The sequence below is a fragment of the Lissotriton helveticus genome, chromosome 11 (assembly GCF_964261635.1).
Source record: "Lissotriton helveticus chromosome 11, aLisHel1.1, whole genome shotgun sequence".
Taxonomy (NCBI): domain Eukaryota; kingdom Metazoa; phylum Chordata; class Amphibia; order Caudata; family Salamandridae; genus Lissotriton; species Lissotriton helveticus.
Window position 1 is genome coordinate 1048070778 of NC_136072.1, and position 27338 is coordinate 1048098115.

Here is a 27338-nt window from a genome sequence, read left to right on the forward strand (position 1 = left end):
GGCCCCCTTGGCCAGGATGAGCAGTGCCCTCTTGGTCACCATGATGGCTCTGGTGTAAGTCTCGGAGAACATTTAACCGTAGACAGAATGAGCGCACCCACAGCCACTGCAGACCTCGACACAGACAAGAGAAACAAGCCAGCCGCTGCTACCAGGTTCATGCTACCCGTCCCCGCCATCTTGTGTGCTGTGTGCTGTGTGCAGTCGCCTCGGGAAGGTGCCCTCCTTACTTCGCCCCCCTCATATCCTGCTTTCAAATCACATATTTAACAAAATATAAATATTAATGCATGCCTTCAACTTATTGAAAAATAATAAAACAAATATAACGCACATTGACTTTCATATATTAAATAAAGTTTTATAATTATAATCAAATATTTACAACGGACCTCACATGTCAGGTAATGTTTAAAAGAAATGATAAGACTTCAAGTTAGAACTTTATATTGACACAATGTTTGAGGTCATATGAAACGGGGATCCGCAGAACTTTAATGTGGCTGCGAATTGTACTGGACATGGTGGTGCGTGCCAAGGCCGACACCAAAGGAGGACTCTGGTTGGAGGAACTGAACCGAGTGTTAGTCCTGAAAAGCGTGGGATTTGGCAGCCATCAGGGGCTTGTTGAGATTGGTCTTATGGGTGCGAGAGCCACAAACAATAAACAAACCAAAGGACCAAAAAAAGTAATATTGAAAAAATTGAGTTTGGCGAGCCGCACCAGAGCAAAAAGGCTCAGCTCACCAAACTTATAGGGTACTTAGTGTTCGGACGCTACTTGTTGCATCTTTAGTCCCAGACACTGTGTAGATTAGTTATACATTTTACGGTCCTGAAGAACTGCCCTAGATCACATCTTGACTAATTGACAGCACGAAACATGTTGACCTTGTAAGTGACCAGGGATCATTGTCCCCACTGGTGAGATCACGTTTTTAATAAGTTAGGCATACTCGTGGATTAAAATTTGATTTGAGTCTTGTCTAGCCTTTTTTAAGTCACTTATCATTACATCGACACCTACTTTTCCTCTATCTACACAAAGGGCCCTTAACTTGCACTTCACATCACAGCTTTGGAAAAAAGATCTCCGATAAAGAGCCCCCTTGAGGGTGCCCGTCAGGCATTGTAGCTCCGGCTCGAAGAGGAACAAGCCCAATGATGAAGCATAACACCCGCAAGGGTGTGTGAGGGCCCCATTTCCAAAAAGCAACTGCTCCCCTTGTAGTGGTTCCTTTTCTCTGACCTACCCCCCTTTGTCCTTAGTCCCCTTTAGGAACAGCATATCTTTTTCTTTTGAGAATTAACAGTGGAGCATGTATGCTGGACCTTTATGTGCTCTAAGTCCCCAATTTGTGGTGATGGAAATACTGAGTAACAACACACGTAAGAGGGCCAGTCCTCATGGGAGGTTACACAAGGAGAAAAGGCGGTACTAAGGAGGGACTACTAAGCTTATTCACAAATCAAAAGCAACCATTTAGAAAGGACAGTAACAGGAGTTAAATGAAAAGATGGGCAGTAAATGGGTGGAGCTTCAAATCTATATCTGAATTCAGCATATCTCAAAGAGACAGCGCAATGGTTGCCTAGGCGAGTCCTAAAAATTACTGCCTTTTTAATCAGAGCACATGAAGGTAAGTTCCTTTAGAGACCTACAGCTATTGCAAAGATTAAAAAACAAACCAGATAACCAGAAATGAAAATGGGAGATAATTGCAAAAACAGATGTATTTCTTCAAAAATGCTCTATACAGGTGCATTTACAGGAAGCAACAGGAATGTATAATGGTTATCCAGGGTAGCTTCATGAGAAGACTGGTATCTTAAAGTGATATCTATGGACTATAAAAAAAGAAATACTGCTTGCCATTCTATGACCCGCATTCCTTGCCTTCGTGTCAAGGGATATTCAACACATGCAAATTCATGAAGGACCCCTTTTTATTTCAGTTTTCATCTATTCATTCTGACATGTTAACAGACCCGTATAACACATGAAAGACACACCCAGGATTTAAGAACAGCAACATATGCTATATTCAGCTGGTTACTTCATATTGATCAAAAGAACCTAACAACATAGTCAATATTGGAAATTTTGAATAACTTACCCACTAAAAGTTTCACGTCTCTCACACTGAAGTTCTGGTCTGGCATTCTACAAATATAACATAGAAACAATGCTTAAAACCCATTCAGAAAACAAAGCAATAAAACACACAATATACACCAATAAAACAGTGCTTCCTTTTTACACACACTTTGCTCGGACACACACACACACAGTATAGGTATGGCATAGGGAGCCACGGTCCAGGGTTCCTACAGAGTAATTGCAATTGTGTGTGAATTAGTGTGTGCATGTGCATGAGAGACAAAGAGGCACACGTGTGTATATGTGTGTGGGCGCACGTGTGCAGACTCGAAAGAAAAGAGGATTTTTCATAGTGATCTGAAACTAGAGGTGGTGACAATGGTGGAAGAACCCTACCGAGGCAATGTATGCTCTGCACAAGAATTTGTGTAACAAAACAGGAGATATATCTACAGTAAACACAAGAATGTGGGAGTGGAGGGAGGAATACTTGCAAATAGTCTAAACAGTGTCAATCACTCGAAGTGGCATCCCAACCTGCAGTGTTCCACCCACTGCACCACGGGCATGCCAGATGTGGGTCCCTTGCTCGCTGTGACACAAGATCCAAGATATACCTCACTGATGAGCCCTAATAATGACTAAACTGGTCCGGGGTAGCTTGTGTTCCCTTTTGGAGGGGCCTTGCTTGACAATTTGGAAGGACTGTTCCCACGAGAAGCAGGGTCCGACCAGATTTGGATAAGATGGGCCAATATCTAGAGTGGCACAATGGGCATAAAACAATGAGTTGGAATGTCACTGCTAAGGAGTTAGACTATTTTCAAGTACCCATCACCTTTCATGTTTGCTGTTAATATATCTCCTGTTGTGTTATACTAATCCTTCTGTAGAACATCATTGTTATAAAAGTCAATGGCACTAATGGAATCAATCAATCCCATATCTGCAGCAGACTTATGTGCCCAGTAATGTGCCTTCACCATCATGTACCGTCTTCACCACTACATGCTACAATGGAACAAAAGTATGAAAGGATAGCACTGTGTGACTGATTTGAATTTGCCTCACATTCCGAGTTGATATGTAAATCTAGATATTTGCTAGTATCCAATTATCGATTTCTGCATGATTTTTTCCCATTAAAATTCTTCCAGGTTTTACTTGGAGGAATCTGTGCAGCGAAAACAGGTTGCAATGGGGGGATGTTTGGTTTTGCAATGCAGTTAAACAGATCCTGCATGGCTGTCATCGTTAGTACCTAGTCATCTTAAATAGGGAGTTGCAACCTCCCTACTCAACTTCTATTAGGGAAAGATTGCATGTTGAGATGGCGTTCTCCACTCTGCAGGTCCCTTCCGCTAATTCCAACCAACTCTGAATGAGGGCCTTTTGTCTTCTGAGACAAATAGATTCCACCCCAATGCCTGATAGACTCAGAGTACTGCTCTTGACAATCGTATGCAGAGAGCGAGGATTGGAGTCGAGCACCATAAGGGAATGGGGGAAATGGGACCACACCATGGTGGGTAGAGGTACTGAACAGGACAAATGGAGGGATTGAGAGAGGTTCAGCACCACCAAAATCATGAAGGCATGTAATACAGACTATGGTCGACTCCTGAACAAATCTCTCACAGAGAGAACATTTGCTACAAGTAAACGTCCACAATTTTTGTGAATATGACCACATTGTACCCATGCAGTGTACCACTTGGCCCTTGATCTTACTTAGCCTGGCACTTCAAAATGTGGGCAAACAAGATCAGAGACAATCCAAATTTACTTTTGATCTAAAGCAAAGTGACAAGAACTTTGGAGAAAGACCCAACTTTGCATAAAGACTCTGAGCAGATGGATATTAAAGGTAATCTAGAAGTCAAAACCCATCTACTCAATATAAAAACAAAGACGCTATACTATCAATGTAAAGACTGAGGCCAAGACGTATGCCTTGACCATGCAATTGGACAATCAAGTGGGGCTAGATAAACAAGGACCTTAAACAGACATGGCTGAATGCCATATCTCAGACTAGAGTGGCGTCACCACCTGGAATGATGACGTCTTGAAAATGGAGACGGTCTTTGAAGTAATAAGGCAAAGGAACGCAGAGTTGGAGGCTAGATGGTGATGCATTAACATAGGGTTATAGAGATACTGGAATCTTTTTCCTAGTCCTTTAGGGTCAAGAAGGGTTCAAAGAGCAAGTACGATCCCATATGCACGAGCAATTTTCGCAAAAATCCTAAGCAGGAAGATACAGAATAGAGGGCTGGTGATTATGACACAAAGCACATCTAAGTTATTATTCTAGCATTCACACTATAGACAATACCTTGGGGTTACTTCCTGTATCACAGAGACCCGATCTTAGTGTTGGGGCGGAACAGCAGCACAAGAGAGGTGAGACATTTACTCAGAGCCTGGCAACTATATATATTGATGTGGTTTCAAGCACCCATTGCTGTTTTCAAGCTAGCATTTCTGTTGTAGTGTTTGTTGTGTTTTAGTTCAACTTAAGTTGCCTCTCGTTTCAGACTCTTTTCTTTTAGCGATTAGGATTGTTTAATTGCTGAGTTTGTATCTCTTCTCCTGATGAGTCAACGTAGAGCCTGCTGCCTCTTCTCTTTCCAGCGATACCAAAGGGGATGATGGACGGAGCGTTTGAGCAAATCAAACACTCACTCCCAGTCAACTGATCTGGGTTTAATCCATCATCGTTCTTTAGCTCACTCCACCACCCCAGTTCAGACATGGCCATATGCAAATCAGTCTGACCCTGTGCCTTATGGGAACAGTCCAGCCCGAAATGCCAAGCCATGTCTTCCCTGGACCACCAGAAACAAGCATCCTGGGACCGGTTTCTGGCTATGTAGCCGTCATCAGCCAGGCTAGATTGAATCCAGTGGCAAAGTGAGCAAGGGACCCACGTCTGGGCATACCCTGATCTGGGTTTAATCCATCATCATTCTTTAGCTCACTCCGCCATCCCAGTTCAGACATGGCCATATGCAAATCAGTCTGACCCTGTGCCTCATGGGAACAGTCCAGCCCGAACTGCCAAGCCATGTCTTCCCTGGACCCGGAAACAAGCATCCTGGGACCGGTTTCTGACTAATCAACTGTCATCAGTCAGGCTAGCTTGAATCCAGTGGCAAAGTGAGCAAGGGACCCACGTCTTGGCATACCCTGCCAACTTAGGGCGAACAAAGCAAAACTAAAGGGGATGATGGACGGAGTGTTGAACAATGCAAGCACTCACCCCCAGTCAACTGATCTGGGTTTAATCCATCATCATTCTTTAGCTCACTCCGCCAACCCAATATATATATAACTAACACAAGCAGTTATCCGGTCCAGTTTACTACGATTAATAGAGCGCCCTCTTGGAGCAATAATAACTTCAGTTATTTATTCCACAAACACCAGGATGACAGAAGCGTTTCGGCACGGTCGCCTACCTCAGTGTCAACAACAGAAATGTATTCAAGTATTATTTAAATAAAGTTATCTTGATACAAAACTCAGTGACAGTGAAAGAGGGAGAAAGTGCACCCCTTACAGCGGTAACTAAGGTGGCCATCTTAAAACAGGGCAAGGCCCCCATCCCTCCGCGTAGACCCCTGAAAATCCCTGCACCATGTGGCAGGCACCGTGAGCTGCCTCACGGTACAGGGATTTACACAAACTATGGTCGGTCGGTTCTGAGACAACCTCCGCTCAACATTGTAATAGGGTCCTAAGCTTCTATCTAAGTAGTTTTCAATTAACACCCAAGAAGGTTGCTTGTTGTTGGCAGAAAAGATGTTATGTGTGTCTTTAACCTTCGCTTGAAAGGACAAAGCTAACAAATTGCCAAAGGCTATGTTGGCCATGTTGTTTTTATTATCTGAAAGCTTGGATAGTTTTTTATGATATTGAACAGTTCTTTTGAGGAATTTTATTGATGACTCGATTCTGTGGGTAAAATAGTGTGCTTTTTCTAGGCATATCAACTCTTTATTATCTCAGAAGTGGTCGTTTAGATTTCCTTTTCTATGCTGTCATAATAAATTGTTCACCTACTTTCTTGTCTGCGACAAATTTGTTTTTGAAATCTAAGTTTCTCTGAGAACAAGGGTTTGGAAGGGGTGGTTCTATGATATTTACACTGTTTACTTGGCACTAATTGATTTAAACTAGATTCTAACCACTGATGGTCATTGGTGGTGGTCTAAATCATTTGAAGAGGGCAGAGTACTTTAATGTTGAGCTAAACATCTAGGTTATGCCAAGGACAAGATGTCATAATTGATTGAAGTGGATTAGTGATAGTAGCTTTAGTTGCTGTCGCTACTTCGAATTTGCTGCTAGGTGATCAGACCATAGAGATTTGATAGGAAAAAGAAAAGTGTAATCAGTAAAAATGCCATCAAATAAATGACATACTTGAAGTGTGGGGCCCTTGAGCAGCTGAGATAGGCTTAGATTAGCCATCATAGCAAGAAAAAGAAAAGAGTCTTTGTCCAGACTATTCTCTAAATGGAGGTCAAAGTCTCCAAGAACTGTGAAATCTGTATAATTTACCACAGTTTCCATTAGTTGACTAAAGGCCTGAGAGAAGGCCGCTCTAGGCCCTGGCAGGCGATAAGTACGTAGGCCATTGAAGGAGTAATTTTTATTTAGTTCAATCCTAAACGATAACACTTCACATTAAAGGAGGGAGAAAGAGGAGAGAAGGTGGTTTTCAGATGGTTGCGTTAAATAACTGCTAGACCTTCACCTTTGTTCACTCTACGGTCATGACTAAAGAGGGAATATTCATCCAGGATTGCAGAGACCAGGTCAGGACCTGAGGCAGCGTCTGCCCAAGTTTCCGTAACAAATGCTGTGTCCAAATTTTGGACATCTGCGAACTCAGCAAATTTGAATTTATTTTTTATCAAAGATCTGCCATTAATAAGAGTACCTAGAAAACGAGTACAAGTGACGTAATCAACATATGCTAAATAGACAGTATGTTCTTTCGATCCCTTAACTCAAATACATGGGATCATGCAGTTCCTCACTGTGCACGGGTCCGGGAGGATCAATGGATCCTTTTCCATCAATGAGGGCTAATGCCCAAGGACAATTTCTTACTCTCGTCAAGGCAGTTATGGGAAGGTTTCAAACGGGATACGGCGGGATCGAGTGAAGACTCCAATGTTGCCGGTCGGCGTAGCTCCGATGCAGTGATTGCGGCATCGGACCCACGCACAGTGAGGAACTGCACCGTATACTGGAAGTGCAGTCACCCGGCCTCCCCGGTTTTTACTAATTCAAGACAGGCATGTTTAATAATTACTGTCCTGAAGATGATCCCATGTATTTGAGTTAAGGGATCGAAACATCGACACCAATGTACCATATAGCTTCAAATATTGTGAATGTAATGCACAATGGTACTAACACACGATAACGTCTGTCTACTGATTACTAGAAAACAGACCTTCTCTTTCCTTGCCTGAATCCTCCCCTTCCTATTTTTGTTTTTTGTCTTGTATATGTGGGTTGCATGTTGTGCCCCATTTGATAAATTTCTGTCATTACAAGTATTGTTCAAATAAATTCTGTCCGGCTGGACAAATAACATACTGTCTATTTAGCATATGTTGATTACGTCACTTGTACTCGTTTTCTAGGGACTCTTGTCTTTAGTAACCATTACTCACCCAAAGTACATAGTGTATCGCCTTTGGGTTCCCTTGTTTTTCTAAAAAAATAATAATAAGAGTACAGCGGTACATGTGTGAGCTTTTAGGTTGCTCCATGCTTTGGGCGCAATTAGGGTTAAGTGACTTGATTTTAGCATGGCTCAAGCTAAGATTACAAATCGGGCAGAAAGATCTGTTAGTGCCGTCTAATGGATCCTGACCCAATATAGAGCACTTCTTAACAGAGGGATTTAGGTTAAGCAGCTCTTCTCTTAAATATATAATGAAGGTCCCTGAAAAAACAGCGAAAACAGTAGGGGGGGGGGGGGCTTGCACTGAGCGTGATCCGAGCGCGGATGGGTGCGTCTTTGGGGCACTGGCGGTGCATCCGCGCACAGATGCCTACTATGTAGGTGACCCAATTAGAGAGAAACTAACCTGCTAACTTCTCTTTGACAACCAGAAAGTGGGCAGCCCACGTGTCCTGCTCTCCCTCCGCAACAATTGACTCCTAATCAGTTGTGCTAGACCATGGAGGTAAAACAAATTAAACTAATGTAGTATATGTGGCGCAGAGCAATTTAATCACATAAATGGCAAAATCGCTTCAAAGCAGAAGGCTGGACACAGTACCTCGAAACACCTACTTTACATTAAAATAGTTTAAATTGATTTAATGTGTAATAAACGTTATTATTTTCCCTGTTATTTAAAAATAGAGAGGTCTCCACAACGGTGGCGGAGATCTCTGCCAATGAGTGAGAAGTTATGAGTACTAACTTTACATTCATAAATCCTGGTGTACGAGGTTCCACCAGGGGGCATAGATATGTAATACTGCACATAGGAGTAACTTTACTCTAAGGTGAGAAGTAGAAGTTACTCCTAGGTGTAGTAGTACATTTACTCAAGAGTACATCTATATATGTAAATGTACCTTTATAAATAGGCCCCTGAATATAAATGTGGGTGTAAAGGTGTGTGGTGAAAGGAGGTAGAAGTTGGTGCAGGTATCTGATCGAGGGGCACCTCAGACGCAGACCCTTGGTAAGGAGTGCTAGGGATGTGAGACCAGCACAGGATGGGGAGCCATGCTCTAATGGCAGGATGCATTGAAAGGAAGTGAGGTGTAGAAAAAGATGACTGCAGCTTAACAAAGGCATAGGCTGTATTGACAGCAAAAAAGTACTCTGTAGAGCAGGCTTCTCCAAAGAGTAGCGGGCGACTTACTGGTAGCTCTACAGTTACCTATAAGTAGCTCTCCAGTATGCAGTCCACCCAAATAAATTAAAATGTTTTGCTTGGCTGAATTGATAAATGTATACCAATGGCGTGGCTTTGAGCGTCAAGATGGCGGTCGCACCTAGTGGCACAAGGAAAATTCCATTGTCAATTAAAGGTCCATATTTAGCTTGTATGGTGCTCAGATGCAGATGAGTTTTGTTCCGACTAGGAGCAATTTAGTAGTGACTGGGAGCAATTTAGTAGTGACACAGAGTGTGTGTTTTGTTGTTTTTTTACCCTCTCTAGGCTAATTGGCCAGACTTGAGTAAAGACACACATAAGTGAGGAACAGAAAAAGAACATCGGGTCTCGTGAAATCTTTGAGAGTATGGTGAGTGTTTATGGATTGACTGGGTTCTAGCAGTATGAATGGAGGGATAGTGGGTCCCAAGGCAAAAGGAATGGGGGTAGTGAGTTATTGTTTTTCCTTCCTGCCTCACAGCCCAGGTAGTTGAGTTATAGCGCTCTAGTTAACTGTAACTTTTGATATATGTAACTCCTCTAGCTAAGGAAGTTATTTTAATGTGATGTTTTGGTGCTATTATGTCAGTATAAAGAATTACATGGCATTTATGAACAACTGGTTTTATAACCAAATTGTTTCTCATTTTTATGTAATTGTAGCATGAGGGTAGACAAAATTGGTATGTTTTGTAGTGTAGTTCCTATATTCCCAATAGGCTCTGCGCATTGGAATAATATAAACAGCAGTGTAGACGTAGGACTGAGGTCATCTAGGTCTCTACTGACTATATTAGACTTAATTAGTTTTGCCAGCTAGCTCAGAGGTCACTAGAAACTTTCTCGAATGTTCAGGAAAGAGTTAACTCTCCTGATTTAGACAAGAAGGGATTAGCTTCTGACAACCGCATAAAAATGACAACTTTGCTCCTTCAGAATAAATAGTGTATCTCTAGAGTCGTGTGAAAACAATAGACAACTATTTCACTCAGTCAATCGTGCATACTTAGTTTCACCAGAGTGCAGAGAAATAGAGAGACGGGCGTTTTCAATAAAAGGTGTTATTTATTGAGCAGTCTTCTTTCTCATGCAAGAGAAATGAATTGCCACAATTGCAATACTAATCATGAAGTAAAGTGCGTACAGTAAAAGTAGTATTATGAAATAATACTGTAAAAGCATTGATATGGTTTCTTAGCCATATGATACTTTAAAACAGATAAAATATATACATACATAAAAACATTGACTAACGTACTCAACTGGTGCTTCTAATATACGCCTACCCCGGTGTACCTGACCTAAGCCTAATACGTGGGAAGGAGTAAGTAAGTTGCAGTTTAAGTTAAGTTGGATTTTGCCAAGAATCTGAATCAAGAAATCTCTTAAGGGTTTAGTCAGCTCCGTACCTTGGTTCTAGAATGAAGGAGGTCTTGTATCTCGTGTCTCAGGACTCGATCTCCCAGCAACCCGCAAGGGTGACTGGAAACACTGGAGCTGGAATTTCTCGGCTGGAGAAAAAGACAGCTTTTTTCTCAGTGCGTCAAAAGGGAGGGTCGGCTTCCTTCGGCTCTCGCATCAGCTGGGATTAGGGCAAGTAGATAGCCGCTCTGCTCCAAACCACCGTCTGTTTGCTTAAGGCAACGTTATTATTATTATTATTATTATTAGGGAGTTTTGTAAAGCGCCTGGTTTACGCCCAGAGGCGTGTCCCCGCGCTATGGTAAGTAGGGTAACAGTATAACAGCCTAAACAGTAGTTAGCGTCTGAAGAGATGGGTCTTAAGTTTCCGCCTAAACAAGGATTCCGAAAACTCCATGCGTAGTTCTATCGGCAGGTCATTCCACCGCTTAGCGGCCAGGTATCTGAATGATCTGCCCCCCCATACGTGTTTTCTTTATTTTGGGGATTTTCAGAAGTCCTGTGCAGGACGAGCGCAAGCTCCTGGTGGGCTCATACCAGGTAACCAGACTTTGTAACGGGGCGGGGGCTTTTCCTCTCAGAATACGGTGGCATGTGGCAAGAGCCTTGAATTCCACCCTGCTTCTAACCGGAAGCCAGTGCAACTCCTGGAGCGCTGCCCTGGAGGAAGATCTTCTAGGAAGCCTCAAGACAAGGCGAGCGGCAGCATTTTGCAACACCTGGAGGCGGTTTAGAACCTTTTCCATTGCCCCCAGATACAGCAAATTGCTGTAATCCAGGCGTGATGTAACTAACGCATGCACCAGCGTCCGGCGAGCAGTAATGGGTAGGAAATCCAAGATCTTCCTCAAAGTTTTTAAAATGCCGAAGCATGTCCCCACTACTCGGCTGACCTGGGAGTCAAAGGCGAGATCAGTATCTAGCCACACCCCCAGGTTCCTTGCTTCGTGGCAGGGAACAGGTACCTCTCCTAGGCAGGATGGCCACCATGCCGACGACCAGACAGGTGGACCTCCCCCACCACGAGCACCTCGGTCTTGCTGCCATTAAGTTTTAGGCAATTGGCGGACATCCAGGCTGCCAGTTCTTGCATGCAGGCTCTGAACTTGTCCGCCACTAGACCAGGTGCGTGTGAGAGGGATACCACCAGCTGAGTGTCGTCGGCATAGGACACAAGACGTAGTCCGTAGCCTTCAACAATGGACGCCAACGGGGAGACATAGAGATTGAACAGGGTGGGACTCAGGGACGAGCCCTGCGGCACGCCCTGGCCCAACCCAATCTCCCTAGAGTAACACTCTCCCTGGCGAACTTGGAAGCACCTGCCTGTCAGGAAGGACCGGATCCATCCAAGCGCAGCTCCTGACACCCCTCCGTCATTCAGACACTGTAGCAAGGTGGAATGAGCTACAGTGTCGAATGCTGCGCTTAGGTCCAAGAGGATCAGGGCCATAGTTTGGCCCTCATCCACTCCCTGCCGTAGAGCCTCTACTGCCATGAGCAATGCTGACTCCGTCGAATGTCGGGGACGGAAGCCAAATTGGGAGTCATGGAGTAGAGAAACTTCCTCTACAAAGCCCATCGGCTGGAGGTTTACAATTTTTTCAGCAATCTTTGCCATGTATGGCAGGAGGGAGATAGGGCGAAGATTGTCTAACCTATCATAGCTAATATTGGGCTTCTTTTGAAGGGGAAGAACCACCGCACCCGTTTCCAGGCATCCGGGACAGTGTGAGTCTCGAACGAGAGATCCATAAGATGGCGGATATGAGGCTCTAAGACATACAGACTGCCCATCAGGCGTCTGGGAGTAGTGGGATCTCGGGGGGAGCCTGATTTAATTGACCCACAGAGCTGAATGAGTTTTTCAGTGGGTGGGGTTACGAGTGTCGCTAGCATCCGTCGTTCACCTCTTGCCTTAAATACCTCAACCACCTCGGGGTCCATGGCAGCCCTGCTGGGGAAGGTTGAGTATATAGTAGCGACTTTATTGGCAAAGAACTCCGCTACTCGGTTGCAATGGTCAACCGTGCAGAATTTCTCTGGGACTGCTGCAGGCTTTCCCACTGAAAGGGATTTGTATATTAAAAACAGTTCCTTCGAGGAGTTATCTGCTTCCCCAATCCTGGTGCCATAATACATCTTTTTAGCCTTTTTGATTAGTCCATGATAGTTTCGCCTACTGGAAACATAATCCAATCTGGCTTGTGTGGCGAATTCTATTCTCCAGCGCCTTTCTGCCCGCTTGCACTTAGATTTGGCCATGCGAACCTCTTCATTAAACCAAGGTGCAGTTTTCAATGCGCGTCCCCCTGTTTTAATCTGGGTGAGCGGGGCTACTAGGTCCAGGGCGTCTAAAATGCGTTGATCCAGACTATTGTTGACAGTTTCCACATCCTTTCCCCCTAATTCATCCCCCACCATGAGAGCTTCATTAAACCTGGCAGGAGAAAAGTTGGCCCATCTCCGTCCAGGGCGATGAAGTGCCACCTTTTCTGATACTTTGGCTCCCGGAATAGAGATCGAGAAGGGCACCAAATGGTGATCCGACCAGGGGATAGGTACGGGAGATAGAGCTTCCACTTGCCCCCAGTTGGCAAAAATAGGGTCCAGCAAGTGGCCCCGTTGATGGGTAGGGGATTCACCTACCAGCTCGAGCTGAAGATCCCTCAGCTCCTTGCGAAGGTCCCCTGCCCCCTTATCATTAGGATCATCCAAGTGTAGATTGAGGTCACCCAGCACCAAAAACTTATCTGTGCGTAAGGCTGCCTCTGTAACACTTTCAACCAGGCTTTCTGTAAATCTGGTTGATGGACCCGGTGGCCTATATATCAGAAGGCCCTTAACAGTGTATCCCCCGTTGACTTGAATGGAGAACACGCCCGCCTCACTATCTGTAATCTCAATCTGGTCCAGAAGGCAGCATAAGCCCTCCTTTACAACGATGGCTATTCCTCCACCTCTGCCTTTGGGTCTATCTAGCCGTACAAGGGTATAGCCCTCCGGGATGGCTTCCAGGACCTCTGGGGAGGAGTCGCAGTCCAGCCATGTCTCCGTGAGAAAGACCAGGTCCCATTGTTGTTCTCTAAGGAGATCAAAAATATCTAGTCGGTGCTTACGTAGCGACCGGACATTCAACAAGCCACAGATCAGCTTGTGGTGTTCTCTAATAGTATGTATAGACAAGTCAAACTTAAACTGGCAGTCGCTACACTCAGCGTTCTTTTCCGCACTCATGCCATGCAGACACAAGTTACTGGCACACATTTTGCGGAGAGATAGCAGGTCCGCTCTGCTCCAATAAATGTGTCCTGTTGGTAGGGCAGGGGGCATGGCCCTTGGCCGTGTTCAGCCGCAGACGGGCGCAGACGGGCTTGACTTGAGCGCGACTTCGGCGCGCCTTCGTCGCGCCCGCTGCGCTGCCGAAAGTGCATCCGCCTTTTATGCCCCACAGCGAGTGCCTCAGGAGCACTAGACCGCTGACCGGTCCCCCCCGCTCAAGGGAAGTAGCAGTCTCGACCTTCCTCGCCCTCCGCACAATCGGTGCTAGTCACCGCGTCGGAACGGGGCGGGAAGGAGGGGAGAGATCAGCCCAGGTGTCGGTTACAGCAGGTAAGCCAGCAAACTAACGTGGCACAGAAATTAAAACTTAAAACTGGGAAGCCTAAATCGCTATCCCGTCAAGGCATGTGCAAATTGCAATTTTACCAATGTTTTAAAAGCGCATTAAAAAGCTGCCTCAGCGCCGAGCACAGTGGCTGTAGACACTGCCACTGCCTACTCACCACCATGGTTGGTATATTTATACATGAAAGGTGCCGGGTTTGACGTAAGGTTGGACATAAGACATCACTAAGAACTAACAGTTCTTTCTGGACTCCAGGAGTTCTTGTGCAAATCAAAACAAAAGCAGGGGGAATTCCCGGGCTGCTGGGGGCTTGGTTTGTTTAAAGAACGCGTTGTACTTTCTAGGAGTCTATGGGAGTAGCCTTGCCGTATTTGGACTGCATAACTGGGTACTGCCTCTGTGCAGTGGGTTGATTTTTTACCTGGATTTTGTGAGGAGGAGAATCCTCATGCCATCCTACATGATTTTTATATAATGCAGGAGCTTGGGCCACTGCCCATTTTCTTGCAAATGTGTATTTTTTATGAATTGGAATATGATTTGAGAAGGCAGGCATAATCATTTCTTCGCCATGTGGGCACTCCCTGACAAACTCTGGTGGCCAGTCTTTCTCAGCTAACAGGATGTCATAGCCTTTTGAAAGGTTATCCCAAAAGAGACCCCTTACTTTCCTAGTCTTGTCCCCCTCTATACGTAATGTTATTTCGTATAATTTATGGGGTTTGCTAACTCTGGTGTCTGCAGTTTCCACTTGAATGTACTCATTCGTGTCCACTGTCTCCAGAAGATTCATCAAGATCTTGCGAGCTATGGTTACTTCTGCTGCGCTGTCTAGCACTGTCTGGGCCCACTCTCTGTTTTTCAGTTGTGTCCTCAGTATCCTCGGCATGTTTTATTTTAATACTGGCTACCTTCTTTCTTGGAAATTGTAATTTTTTTACTTTGAGCAGGTTCCTTGTCTTTGGACTTGACGTGCTCTTCCTTGTGTTCTGACCGTCCTCTTCTTTCCGATTTCTGTGAGAAAGTCTGAAAAGATCGAGAGGGACGTGTATCAATATCTTGATAGCTATCAGGTTTTCTCAATTTAGCCCTATCTCTAAGGTTGTATCTTTTCTCAGAGGGCTCCCTCTGGGGAGACTTGCCACCTCGTTCTGGAGATCTATCTCTCCGTTGAGGAGACCTTCCTCTGGACTGGAATCGTTTTTCTCTGGGAGTGGATAGTTTATTACCCTCCCAACTCTTTTTTTTGGAGTGTTTAGATTATTTTTAATAAATGTTTTTTCAGGATTTTCAAGTAGTTGGGGTTTTACTTGTTTCCCACCCAAACTATCTCTACCTAGTTCTTCATAGGATTTTTCTATGATTCTGGAAAGTTCAAAAGGTTGTTCTGCTATATCTGTTTCTTTCAATTTCTGGAGGTATGTTATATCGTCCATTGCCAATTGAACTAATTCTCTGTATGTCTTTGTTAATTCTTTTAGTTTAACTAAAAGTTCTTCACTTGACATCTTTTCAATGTCAGGATGTGGTGTGTAGCTGGCTAGAACCGGCCACGTGGCTCCTGGTCTACCTAGTGGACCGAGCCTGGTGATGTGATTTTGATGTTTTAGGGCGCCATTAAACCAGAGCAGGTGCTCTTGGTATGTTAATGGGATTTCAACGTCCTCGAAAGGAGCGTATTCATCCGGAGGTTCCTCTATTTTGTAATAGTGGAAGTCTTGTGTTACAGCGTGTGCTGCTGGAAAATGTATCCATGAATAGAAAACCTCTGTCTGCCGATATTCATGGGCCTCTACCACGAATATATACAGTTATGCTCTCGCTACTACAGTACAGTATCACATAAACAGTACAGTGACTGATGAGTATTCAAAGAGACAGAAGCAGATTCTTTGTTGTGTTCTTGGTCACAGCAAGACGTAGGTTTATTCTCTCCAGACTTGAGGAATGTCATACAAAGCCAGCCGACACGTGTTTCGTCGTGTACAGTTGAGTCAACACGACTCTTCAGGGCTGATGATACAAGAATAACATATGCAAACTCAGTAAAGCGTCTTGTCGTAATGACATTCTGCAATGGTGACTAAAAGTGCAGCCAACATGCAGTTGTACAGTGCGTTTGGGTTCGCACCCAGTGGTAGTGTATGGTGGTGATGCTACAGAAATGAGAGGTGTGTCACCCCAAGGCTGTGGGTAATTACCCTTGGGTGGCGGTGCACAGACGTGAGGTCTTGTGACATAAAGCTCGGGTGTGTGGTCACTCTTAACACAAACACGGTGATCTTGCACTCCGAAGGTACGTGCGGTAGTGAATCATCCAATTGAAAATTTATTTAATATGGTGAACTATTGTGTGGGGGTGTTGGTGAGGGGCTGTAACGGTAACGTGACGTGGCTTGGAAACGGTGTGACTCCATGAGGTATAAAAGCAAGCAAAAAATATCCGTTACCGCGCAAATAGACGTATTCACTTCTTTAATAGAATTTTATAGTCTCTCTCTACATAATGACTTGTTTACCTTCGGGCTTAGTTCAGTCGTAGTGATATGACCCAAGGTTCGGACTAGTATTCTTGTGTAGGACGTTTACATAGGAGAGAGACTAAAGGAGAAAACATAAAGGGATCATTAGGAAAAACATATCAAAGGGGGATAGCATCTATTCAGTAAAATAGATGACGGACAGCGGAAGCGATAATCTTACCACTGTTTGGTCCAATGTGACTATTTAGAAAAAGTAAGTTCTATGACGATAGTCGCGTAGAAAGTAAAATGGCCAGGCGGTCTGCCTTATTGATTGCCAAAAAATTCTCGAATTAAGCACTCTATTTAGAAAAAACAAAGGGACAATACAATGAGAAAAGGCAAAGGGAAAGTCACATTAGTTCTGACAGCTGAAGGCGCGGTGTAGCGCAGTACTTAAAAGAACCAAATCACATCTCGTTTAGAAGATTTAAATTAATGGAATACCTGACTACTGGTGTGTGTCAGGAAGTAACCGGGAGGGGATCCGTCTAATGCAAAGGCTCGCTGGAAACGGGTGCGTTTCTCTAGTGGCAATGCGCTGTAAAAGAAAAAGGCAAGTCCCCGAATTAGCTCTAGGACAGCCCGGATATAAGGGCTTCTAACGTACATTTCTGAAGGAGGGAAAATACCAAGTGGTATGTCCTAAGTTCCCGCTTACCCGAGTTCAGGTATCCCTCCTCCTGTGGTTCCCGGTCGCCGTCTCACAGTACGGACACGTGACCATATGGGAGTGTTCTCTTTATCAGAAAATGGACATCGACGATGCCCATGCGAAAGGTGGAGTCCAGGCAAATGGTGCGCCATCTTTAAATGGCGAAAGTACATCGTAAAATAAGCAGTTTAATGAGGTAATCGTCTCATATGCTTCATAAGAATGAGGTTTCATAATGGAACCCACAGTATATGAAGTCTGCATGAAGGGTATGTTTAGGGTTCTTAAAGAAAACGGTCGCAGGTGTAGTTGGTTGGTACTCGTGGGTAATAAAAAAATGTCAAGTTGTACGAGGAATGAAAAAACATGCCATTTACAAATGGAAAAAGTACAAGGAGATAAATACCGACTGATAATAGTTGCTCTTCTTAAGGATAAAAAGGTGAAAATGAAGCCGTCAAACAGTAAATTAATTCAGAAAAGGGGGCGCGTCAAAAATAGTTAGTATAGGAGTATAGGAGTAAGCGACGTCACGTTACCGTTACAGCCCCTCACCAAAACCCCCACACAACAGTTCACCATATTAAATAAATTTTCAATTGGATGATTCACTACCGCACGTACCTTCGGAGTGCAAGATCACCGTGTTTGTGTTAAGAGTGACCACACACCCGAGCTTTATGTCACAAGACCTCACGTCTGTGCACCGCCACCCAAGGGTAATTACCCACAGCCTTGGGGTGACACACCTCTCATTTCTGTAGCATCACCACCATACACTACCACTGGGTGCGAACCCAAACGCACTGTACAACTGCATGTTGGCTGCACTTTTAGTCACCATTGCAGAATGTCATTACGACAAGACGCTTTACTGAGTTTGCATATGTTATTCTTGTATCATCAGCCCTGAAGAGTCGTGTTGACTCAACTGTACACGACGAAACACGTGTCGGCTGGCTTTGTATGACATTCCTCAAGTCTGGAGAGAATAAACCTACGTCTTGCTGTGACCAAGAACACAACAAAGAATCTGCTTCTGTCTCTTTGAATACTCATCAGTCACTGTACTGTTTATGTGATACTGTACTGTAGTAGCGAGAGCATAACTGTATATAATTGTTTAGTCCCTTGACTACTTAGACGGTTAAGGGTGTTTTTCCGCCTGCTCTTCACGCACTACACACTAACCTGTCACTCTATACCTTGTAACGTTTAACTGAGGTAGTGCGCCCGAGTGATCTGAATCTATAAAAAACCCCTTTTTTATTGTTTCTCATATTGGCAGATTGGGCGCCTCCACGTTACCTTTTAGTACTATCAGACCTTAATTGTGTACGTATAGCTGTCCACGACACCATGGACAGAGACAAAGCAGCGGCAGATCTCTTTGAGAACCTGGCCAAAGGCATGCCCACACACCAGGCATCAGCCACGGCAGGTCCTGCACGTATAGAGGGTTTAAGAGACAAGTTCTTTAAACTTGAAAAACTTAAGAAACAGGAAAACTCCCGTTGGTGGGACGGAGCAACCCTGAAACACTATCTGAAACTCAAATTAGTTCCCAGAGGTTTACGGTCCAACATCTTCCCTACCTATGATGACCTGGATCGGGATCTCATGATCAAATGGGAAGATTCACTAAACCAGAATTCCATTACACTAATGGATATTCTCATTGAGAGTGCTGATCGGAAGACCGCCTCACTACAATCAGAAATCTCTGTTGTAGAACAAGAGATTAAAGACTTGAACAAACCTGAGGCCACTGTGAAGAATTACACTCTACTGGATGAGATTCTTCTTAAACACCAATCCGAAATCCAGAGCAGAAAGGCACGTCAAATCAAAAGGGATGAGGCAGACTATAAAAATGGCAGGATCTACACTTTTGATCGCAAGTATGATTCCCTGATTCCTAAACCGAAGACAGGCTCACAGACTGGCAGATCCACCACCACCAATTCGGCCAATTCCAGCACCACCTCTCTGAGTTCTACTGGACTCAGCGACATAGAGAACGAGATTCTGGCCCACGCAGAACCTAGTAATTCAACCTTTTTTTTAGAGATGCAACGAGTAAGGAGAGGCAACAGGACTCAGCCACCAAGGGCCGCTGTAGACCCAAACCCCACAGGGGGAAACGCAGGGACAAGCGAGGAATATCGCAGGAAATTGAGGTCAGGAACACAGAGGAACTAATCACACCAGTTGATACAGTACAAGTCATTAACCTTTCCTCACTTCCATTGACACCTGACATGATATCCTTACTCAGTAGAGGCCTGAACTTTAATCCTTATGCCACCGGTGACATTTGTCAAACTAAAATAGATGTATTTAAGTTCATACGTAATCTTAAACTTAAAAAACATTTTGCTGGATCACAAGAATTGCAGGAGAAGCCTAGACACATTCCTAATGTATTTGACAATGTACCTTTGACCATTAAAGATGTGCAATCCACACACCTGCTTCTTTCTTTGACAGACAGGGAAGACAGTCCACTTGAGATGGAAAGGCTCCTTGAGGAGCTTGACATCGAGACAGATTACAGTATTACGAGTGGCCTTAAGAGCAGATCCAAATGGACTCCCACACTGGCGGGGGGCAATAATATTGACAAATTCCACAGACACGTCCTTGAGGATCTCAACAGCACTAACATCAGAAACCTGAATACCAAATTCAAATACAGAGACAACCTAACCAAGGGGGAACGGTTAGCACTCTCTACTCTCAGCGACAACCCCAATATTATCATCAGGGAAGCAGACAAAGGGGGTAACGTGGTGGTCATGGATCTGACTGACTACAACAGCGAGGTCCTTGGCCAACTAAGTGACGACTCTTGCTATGAGCTAATCAACCACAACCCGATGGGTCCTTTAACAATACTACTAAATGGACTCCTATTGAACTGGAAACAATCCGGTCTTCTGGATGACAAAGAGTACTTGTACCTCAAAGTCTTCAGACCTACGTATCCTTGGCTATATACTTTACCCAAAGTCCACAAGAATCTACCATTTCCACCTGGTAGACCGATAGTATCGGGGATTGGGGGACCCACCGAAAGAATCGCAGAATATGTGGATCTTTTTTTGGGACCTCTAGTCAAGAACCTTCCGTCTTATATACAAGACTCGAAACACATATTAAACATCATGTCAGACCTAGAGTGGCAACAAGACACCAGATTGGTAACCTTGGATGTGGTGTCCCTGTACACCAGCATCAATCCTGAACTTGGCATCAATGCTATTACCAAACTTCTCTCTAATAGACCGGCTTCACTATGGGCACACACCAACATGTTGCTACACATGATGAAGGTTATCTTAGAGAATAATTTTTTCATTTTTGATCGGAATTGGTACAGACAGAAAAAGGGAGTGGCCATGGGCTCGAAATTTTCACCCTCTTTCGTTAATCTTTTTATGGGGGCTTTGGAAGCTGACTTAATCTGGGGCACCAAAGGCAGACCATATATCGACTCCATAGTCTATTGGGGTCGATACATTGACGACTGTTTTCTCTTGTGGTCAGGATCTGAGGAACTCCTTTTTTCCTTTTTTGAGTATCTGAACAATAATTTGTGGGAAATCAGCTTCACTATGCGCCACAGCCTCACCAATATTGAATTCTTAGATCTAGAATTCTATGTGAAGGATAACCATTTGCATTCAAAACTATTCAGAAAACCCACCTCTTGTAACTCTATTCTCCACGCTTCCAGCTTTCACCCTGAGCACCAGCTACGTTCTATTCCATATGGGGAATTCTTAAGGGCGAAACGCAACTGCAGTGAAGCAATGGAATTTGATAATTGCATTACAAACATGAAAAACAGATTTCACGTGAGAGGGTATTCGAACTCATCACTTCAGAAAGCAGAACGAAAAACCAGAGTCATCCCTAGACCTGATTGTCTGAGGACACGTACGGAGGTTGAGTCCTCCAGACAACAGATCAGACTAATTACCGAATACAATGCACTCAACTATTATATCAAAAAGAGTTTCAACAAACATTGGAAAATCTTAACAGATGACCCTGTACTCAAAGAATTTCTTCCTAGTAGACCATCCATCACTTACAGGAAGGGATTCACCCTGAGAAATAAATTGAGTCCTACAGTCCCCCACAACACATCAGGGCAGGACTGGCTATCCACACGAGGTCTTGGCTTCCACAAATGTGGTTTTTGCTCCATGTGCATCTGGGGTAAACATGGCACTAAAACCTTCACAGGCCCTGATGGAGTTATCTACAAAATCAAACATAATATCACCTGTCTGACCAAATTTGTAGTATACATTATAGAATGCCAATGCGGCAAGATCTATGTAGGCAGCACCATCAGGGCTTTCAAAGAAAGAATTTCTGAACACATAAGAGCGATTCAGAAAAGAGACCCCAAATACCCGGTAGCATTACATGTAGCGGAATGTCAACCATTGGTAGATGATATCAAAGTACGTGTTTTCGGGATAGACATGATTCCCCTCGACATCAGAGGGGGCAACCGCGAATTGAAGCTCAGACGTAGGGAGGCTACCTGGATCATGCGTTTACAATGCGTGGAACAGGGGCTCAACTATGACCCTGAGCTTCAATTCTTCTTGGGCGACTAACCAGCCGTCCTGGGGATCCTTCCTTTACAAAGACTGACTGAACCTTTGATGTATGAACAGCCAGGAACTCACAGTGTTAAACACAGGCATTGTTAGATATGCTCATAAGACTTCATGTAAGACAAGTTAGATACCAACTGGTTGTACCGTGTAATAACATGATCTCATGAGCATTTGTACCATTGAATATTTGTGACCAATACCTTGGTCTAATTTTGTTAAACAATTGTACCATGCAAGAAATAAGACTGTAAATGTTTTCTGAATCTCGTGGGCGAATAATATGATATGTTCACTAAAAAGTGGTGATAGTGGGGCACGTTCACTCTAGAGGCCATCACAACTTTCGTTTAGCTCACCGTACAATACATCTGGCCACGGAGCATGCGTCAACTTAAACTGCTAAGATCACTTACTTCACGATCCTTATCTCGCTTAGATATGGTGATCTTATCGCTTACTCCTATACTAACTATATTTGACGCGCCCCCTTTTCTGAATTAATTTACTGTTTGACGGCTTCATTTTCACCTTTTTATCCTTAAGAAGAGGAACTATTATCAGTCGGTATTTATCTCATTGTACTTTTTCCATTTGTAAATGGCATGTTTTTTCATTCCTCGTACAACTTGACATTTTTTTATTACCCACGAGTACCAACCAACTACACCTGCGACCGTTTTCTTTAAGAACCCTAAACATACCCTTCATGCAGACTTCATATACTGTGGGTTCCATTATGAAACCTCATTCTTATGAAGCATATGAGACGATTACCTCATTAAACTGCTTATTTTACGATGTACTTTTGCCATTTAAAGATGGCGCACCATTTGCCTGCACTCCACCTTTCGCATGGGCATCGTCGATGTCCATTTTCTGATAAAGAGAACACTCCCATATGGTCACGTGTCCGTACTGTGAGACGGCGACCGGGAACCACAGGAGGAGGGATACCTGAACTCGGGTAAGCGGGAACTTAGGACATACCACTTGGTATTTTCCCTCCTTCAGAAATGTACGTTAGAAGCCCTTATATCCGGGCTGTCCTAGAGCTAATTCGGGGACTTGCCTTTTTCTTTTACAGCGCATTGCCACTAGAGAAACGCACCCGTTTCCAGCGAGCCTTTGCATTAGACGGATCCCCTCCCGGTTACTTCCTGACACACACCAGTAGTCAGGTATTCCATTAATTTAAATCTTCTAAACGAGATGTGATTTGGTTCTTTTAAGTACTGCGCTACACCGCGCCTTCAGCTGTCAGAACTAATGTGACTTTCCCTTTGCCTTTTCTCATTGTATTGTCCCTTTGTTTTTTCTAAATAGAGTGCTTAATTCGAGAATTTTTTGGCAATCAATAAGGCAGACCGCCTGGCCATTTTACTTTCTACGCGACTATCGTCATAGAACTTACTTTTTCTAAATAGTCACATTGGACCAAACAGTGGTAAGATTATCGCTTCCGCTGTCCGTCATCTATTTTACTGAATAGATGCTATCCCCCTTTGATATGTTTTTCCTAATGATCCCTTTATGTTTTCTCCTTTAGTCTCTCTCCTATGTAAACGTCCTACACAAGAATACTAGTCCGAACCTTGGGTCATATCACTACGACTGAACTAAGCCCGAAGGTAAACAAGTCATTATGTAGAGAGAGACTATAAAATTCTATTAAAGAAGTGAATACGTCTATTTGCGCGGTAACGGATATTTTTTGCTTGCTTTTATACCTCATGGAGTCACACCGTTTCCAAGCCACGTCACGTTACCGTTACAGCCCCTCACCAACACCCCCACACAATAGTTCACCATATTAAATAAATTTTCAATTGGATGATTCACTACCGCACGTACCTTCGGAGTGCAAGATCACCGTGTTTGTGTTAAGAGTGACCACACACCCGAGCTTTATGTCACAAGACCTCACGTCTGTGCACCGCCACCCAAGGGTAATTACCCACAGCCTTGGGGTGACACACCTCTCATTTCTGTAGCATCACCACCATACACTACCACTGGGTGCGAACCCAAACGCACTGTACAACTGCATGTTGGCTGCACTTTTAGTCACCATTGCAGAATGTCATTACGACAAGACGCTTTACTGAGTTTGCATATGTTATTCTTGTATCATCAGCCCTGAAGAGTCGTGTTGACTCAACTGTACACGACGAAACACGTGTCGGCTGGCTTTGTATGACATTCCTCAAGTCTGGAGAGAATAAACCTACGTCTTGCTGTGACCAAGAACACAACAAAGAATCTGCTTCTGTCTCTTTGAATACTCATCAGTCACTGTACTGTTTATGTGATACTGTACTGTAGTAGCGAGAGCATAACTGTATATAATTGTTTAGTCCCTTGACTACTTAGACGGTTAAGGGTGTTTTTCCGCCTGCTCTTCACGCACTACACACTAACCTGTCACTCTATACCTTGTAACGTTTAACTGAGGTAGTGCGCCCGAGTGATCTGAATCTATAAAAACCCCCTTTTTTATTGTTTCTCTACCACGAATATGACTGTACCACCTCTTGATGATAGTCCATTTTCTATAAGTTTAAGAGTTATAGTTCTTCTTACATTTACCGGAATGATTATAGCATTCGGGTCATCTTCTCGGAGACTTGTGTCATCCGCTAAGAGTTGAGCTGCTAAAGCATCTCTTTCTTCGTCACCTTCCGGCATTTTACTGACAGAAAGTTATTTTTGCTTTGCAGAGCAAGTTTCAAGGAAACAAAGATTAGGTGCACAATATTTTGGAACACTGTATCCTTCAACGTTGACTAAACCAAAAACTAATACATAGGAATCTCTTCCTACTAAGTTCCTTCGGATATTAACCTTTTACCCACTCCAGACGTCTTTTGGAGTTTTTACGGGAAAAGGGGTCTGTGTGAAAAAGCACGACTGAGTTACTCTAATGTTTTGCGTTAGATTATCGCCTTACCAAACGTTGGGCGCCATGTAGTGTAGTTCCTATATTCCCAATAGGCTCTGCGCATTGGAATAATATAAACAGCAGTGTAGACGTAGGACTGAGGTCATCTATGTCTCTACTGACTATATTAGACTTAATTAGTTTTGCCAGCTAGCTCAGAGGTCACTAGAAACTTTCTCGAATGTTAAGGACAGAGTTAACTCTCCTGATTTAGACAAGAAGGGATTAGCTTCTGACAACCGCATAAACATGACAACTTTGCTCCCTCAGAATAAAGAGTGTATCTCTAGAGTCGTGTGAAAACAATAGACAACTATTTCACTCAGTCAATCGTGCATACTTAGTTTCACCAGAGTGCAGAGAAATAGAGAGACGGGCGTTTTCAATAAAAGGTGTTATTTATTGAGCAGTCTTCTTTCTCATGCAAGAGAAATGAATTGCCACAATTGAAATACTTATCATGAAGTAAAGTGCGTACAGTAAAAGTAGTATTATGAAATAATACTGTAAAAGCATTGATATGGTTTCTTAGCCATATGATACTTTAAAACAGTTAAAATATATACATACATAAAAACATTGACTAACATACTCAACTGGTGCTTCTAATATACGCCTACCCTGGTGTACCTGACCTAAGCCTAATACGTGGGAAGGAGTAAGTAAGTTGCAGTTTAAGTTAAGTTGGATTTTGCCAAGAATCTGAATCAAGAAATCTCTTAAGGGTTTAGTCAGCTCCGTACCTTGGTTCTAGAATGAAGGAGGTCTTGTATCTCATGTCTCAGGACTAGATCTCCCAGCAACCCGCAAGGGTGACTGGAAACACTGGAGCTGGAATTTCTCGGCTGGAGAAAAAGACAGCGTCTTTCTCAGTGCGTCAAAAGGGAGGGTCGGCTTCCTTCGGCTCTCGCGTCAGCTGGGCTTCGGGCAAGTAGATAGCCGCTCTGCTCCAAACCACTGTGTGTTTGCTTAAGGCAACGTTGGTATATTTATACATGAAAGGTGCCGGGTTTGACGTAAGGTTGGACATAAGACATCACTAAGAACTAACAGTTCTTTCTGGACTCCAGGAGTTCTTGTGCAAATCAAAACAAAAGCAGGGGGAATTCCCGGGCTGCTGGAGGCTTGGTTTGTTTAAAGAACGCGTTGTACTTTCTAGGAGTCTATGGGAGTAGCCTTGCCGTATTTGGACTGCATAACTGGGTACTGCCTTTGTGCAGTGGGTTGATTTTTTAACTGGATTTTGTGAGGAGGAGAATCCTCATCCCATCCTACATGATTTTTATATAATGCAGGAGCTTGGGCCACTGCCCATTTTCTTGCAAATGTGTATTTTTATGAATTGGAATATGATTTGAGAAGGCAGGCATAATCATTTCTTCGCCATGTGGGCACTCCCTGACAAACTCTGGTGGCCATTCTTTCTCAGCTAACAGGATGTCATAGCCTTTTGAAAGGTTATCCCAAAAGAGACCCCTTACTTTCCTAGTCTTGTCCCCCTCTATACGTAATGTTATTTCGTATAATTTATGGGGTTTGCTAACTCTGGTGTCTGCATTTTCCACTTGAATGTACTCATTCGTGTCCACTGTCTCCAGAAGATTCATCAAGATCTTGCGAGCTATGGTTACTTCTGCTGCGCTGTCTAGCACTGTCTGGGCCCACTCTCTGTTTTTCAGTTGTGTCCTCAGTATCCTCGGCATGTTTTATTTTAATACTGGCTACCTTCTTTCTTGGAAATTGTAATTTTTTACTTTGAGCAGGTTCCTTGTCTTTGGACTTGACGTGCTCTTCCTTGTGTTCTGACCGTCCTCTTCTTTCCGATTTCTGTGAGGAAGTCTGAAAAGATCGAGAGGGACGTGTATCAATATCTTGATATCTATCAGGTTTTCTCAATTTATCCCTATCTCTAAGGTTGTATCTTTTCTCAGAGGGCTCCCTCTGGGGAGGCTTGCCACCTTGTTCTGGAGATCTATCTCTCCGTTGAGGAGACCTTCCTCTGGACTGGAATCGTTTTTCTCTGGGAGTGGATAGTTTATTACCCTCCCAACTCTTTTTTTGGAGTGTTTAGATTATTTTTAATAAATGTTTTTTCAGGATTTTCAAGTAGTTGGGGGTTTACTGGTTTCCCACCGAAACTATCTCTACCTAGTTCTTCATAGGATTTTTCTATGATTCTGGCAAGTTCAAAAGGTTGTTCTGCTATATCTGTTTCTTTCAATTTCTGGAGGTATGTTATATCGTCCATTGCCAATTGAACTAATTCTCTTTATGTCTTTGTTAATTCTTTTAGTTTAACTAAAAGTTCTTCACTTGACATCTTTTAAATGTCAGGATGTGGTGTGTAGCTGGCTAGAACCGGCCACGTGGCTCCTGGTCTATCTAGTGGACCGAGCCTGGTGATGTGATTTTGATGTTTTATGGCGCCATTAAACCAGAGCAGGTGTTCTTGGTATGTTAGTGGGATTTCAACGTCCTCGAAAGGAGCGTATTCATCCGGAGGTTCCTC

General features: G+C 43.7%; 1 protein-coding gene across 8 annotated transcripts in view; it reads right to left on the reverse strand.

The window, feature by feature from the left end:
• The window catches only part of KDM2B (lysine demethylase 2B), a 1129854-nt gene that overhangs the window by 1058960 nt on the left and 43556 nt on the right, over positions 1-27338 (reverse strand). For all 8 annotated transcript variants that reach the window (XM_078667529.1, XM_078667528.1, XM_078667527.1 and 5 more), the window contains one exon: positions 2118-2164. In XM_078667529.1, the coding sequence (XP_078523655.1) occupies positions 2118-2164 (47 nt within the window). The remainder of the gene's footprint in view (positions 1-2117; positions 2165-27338) is intronic.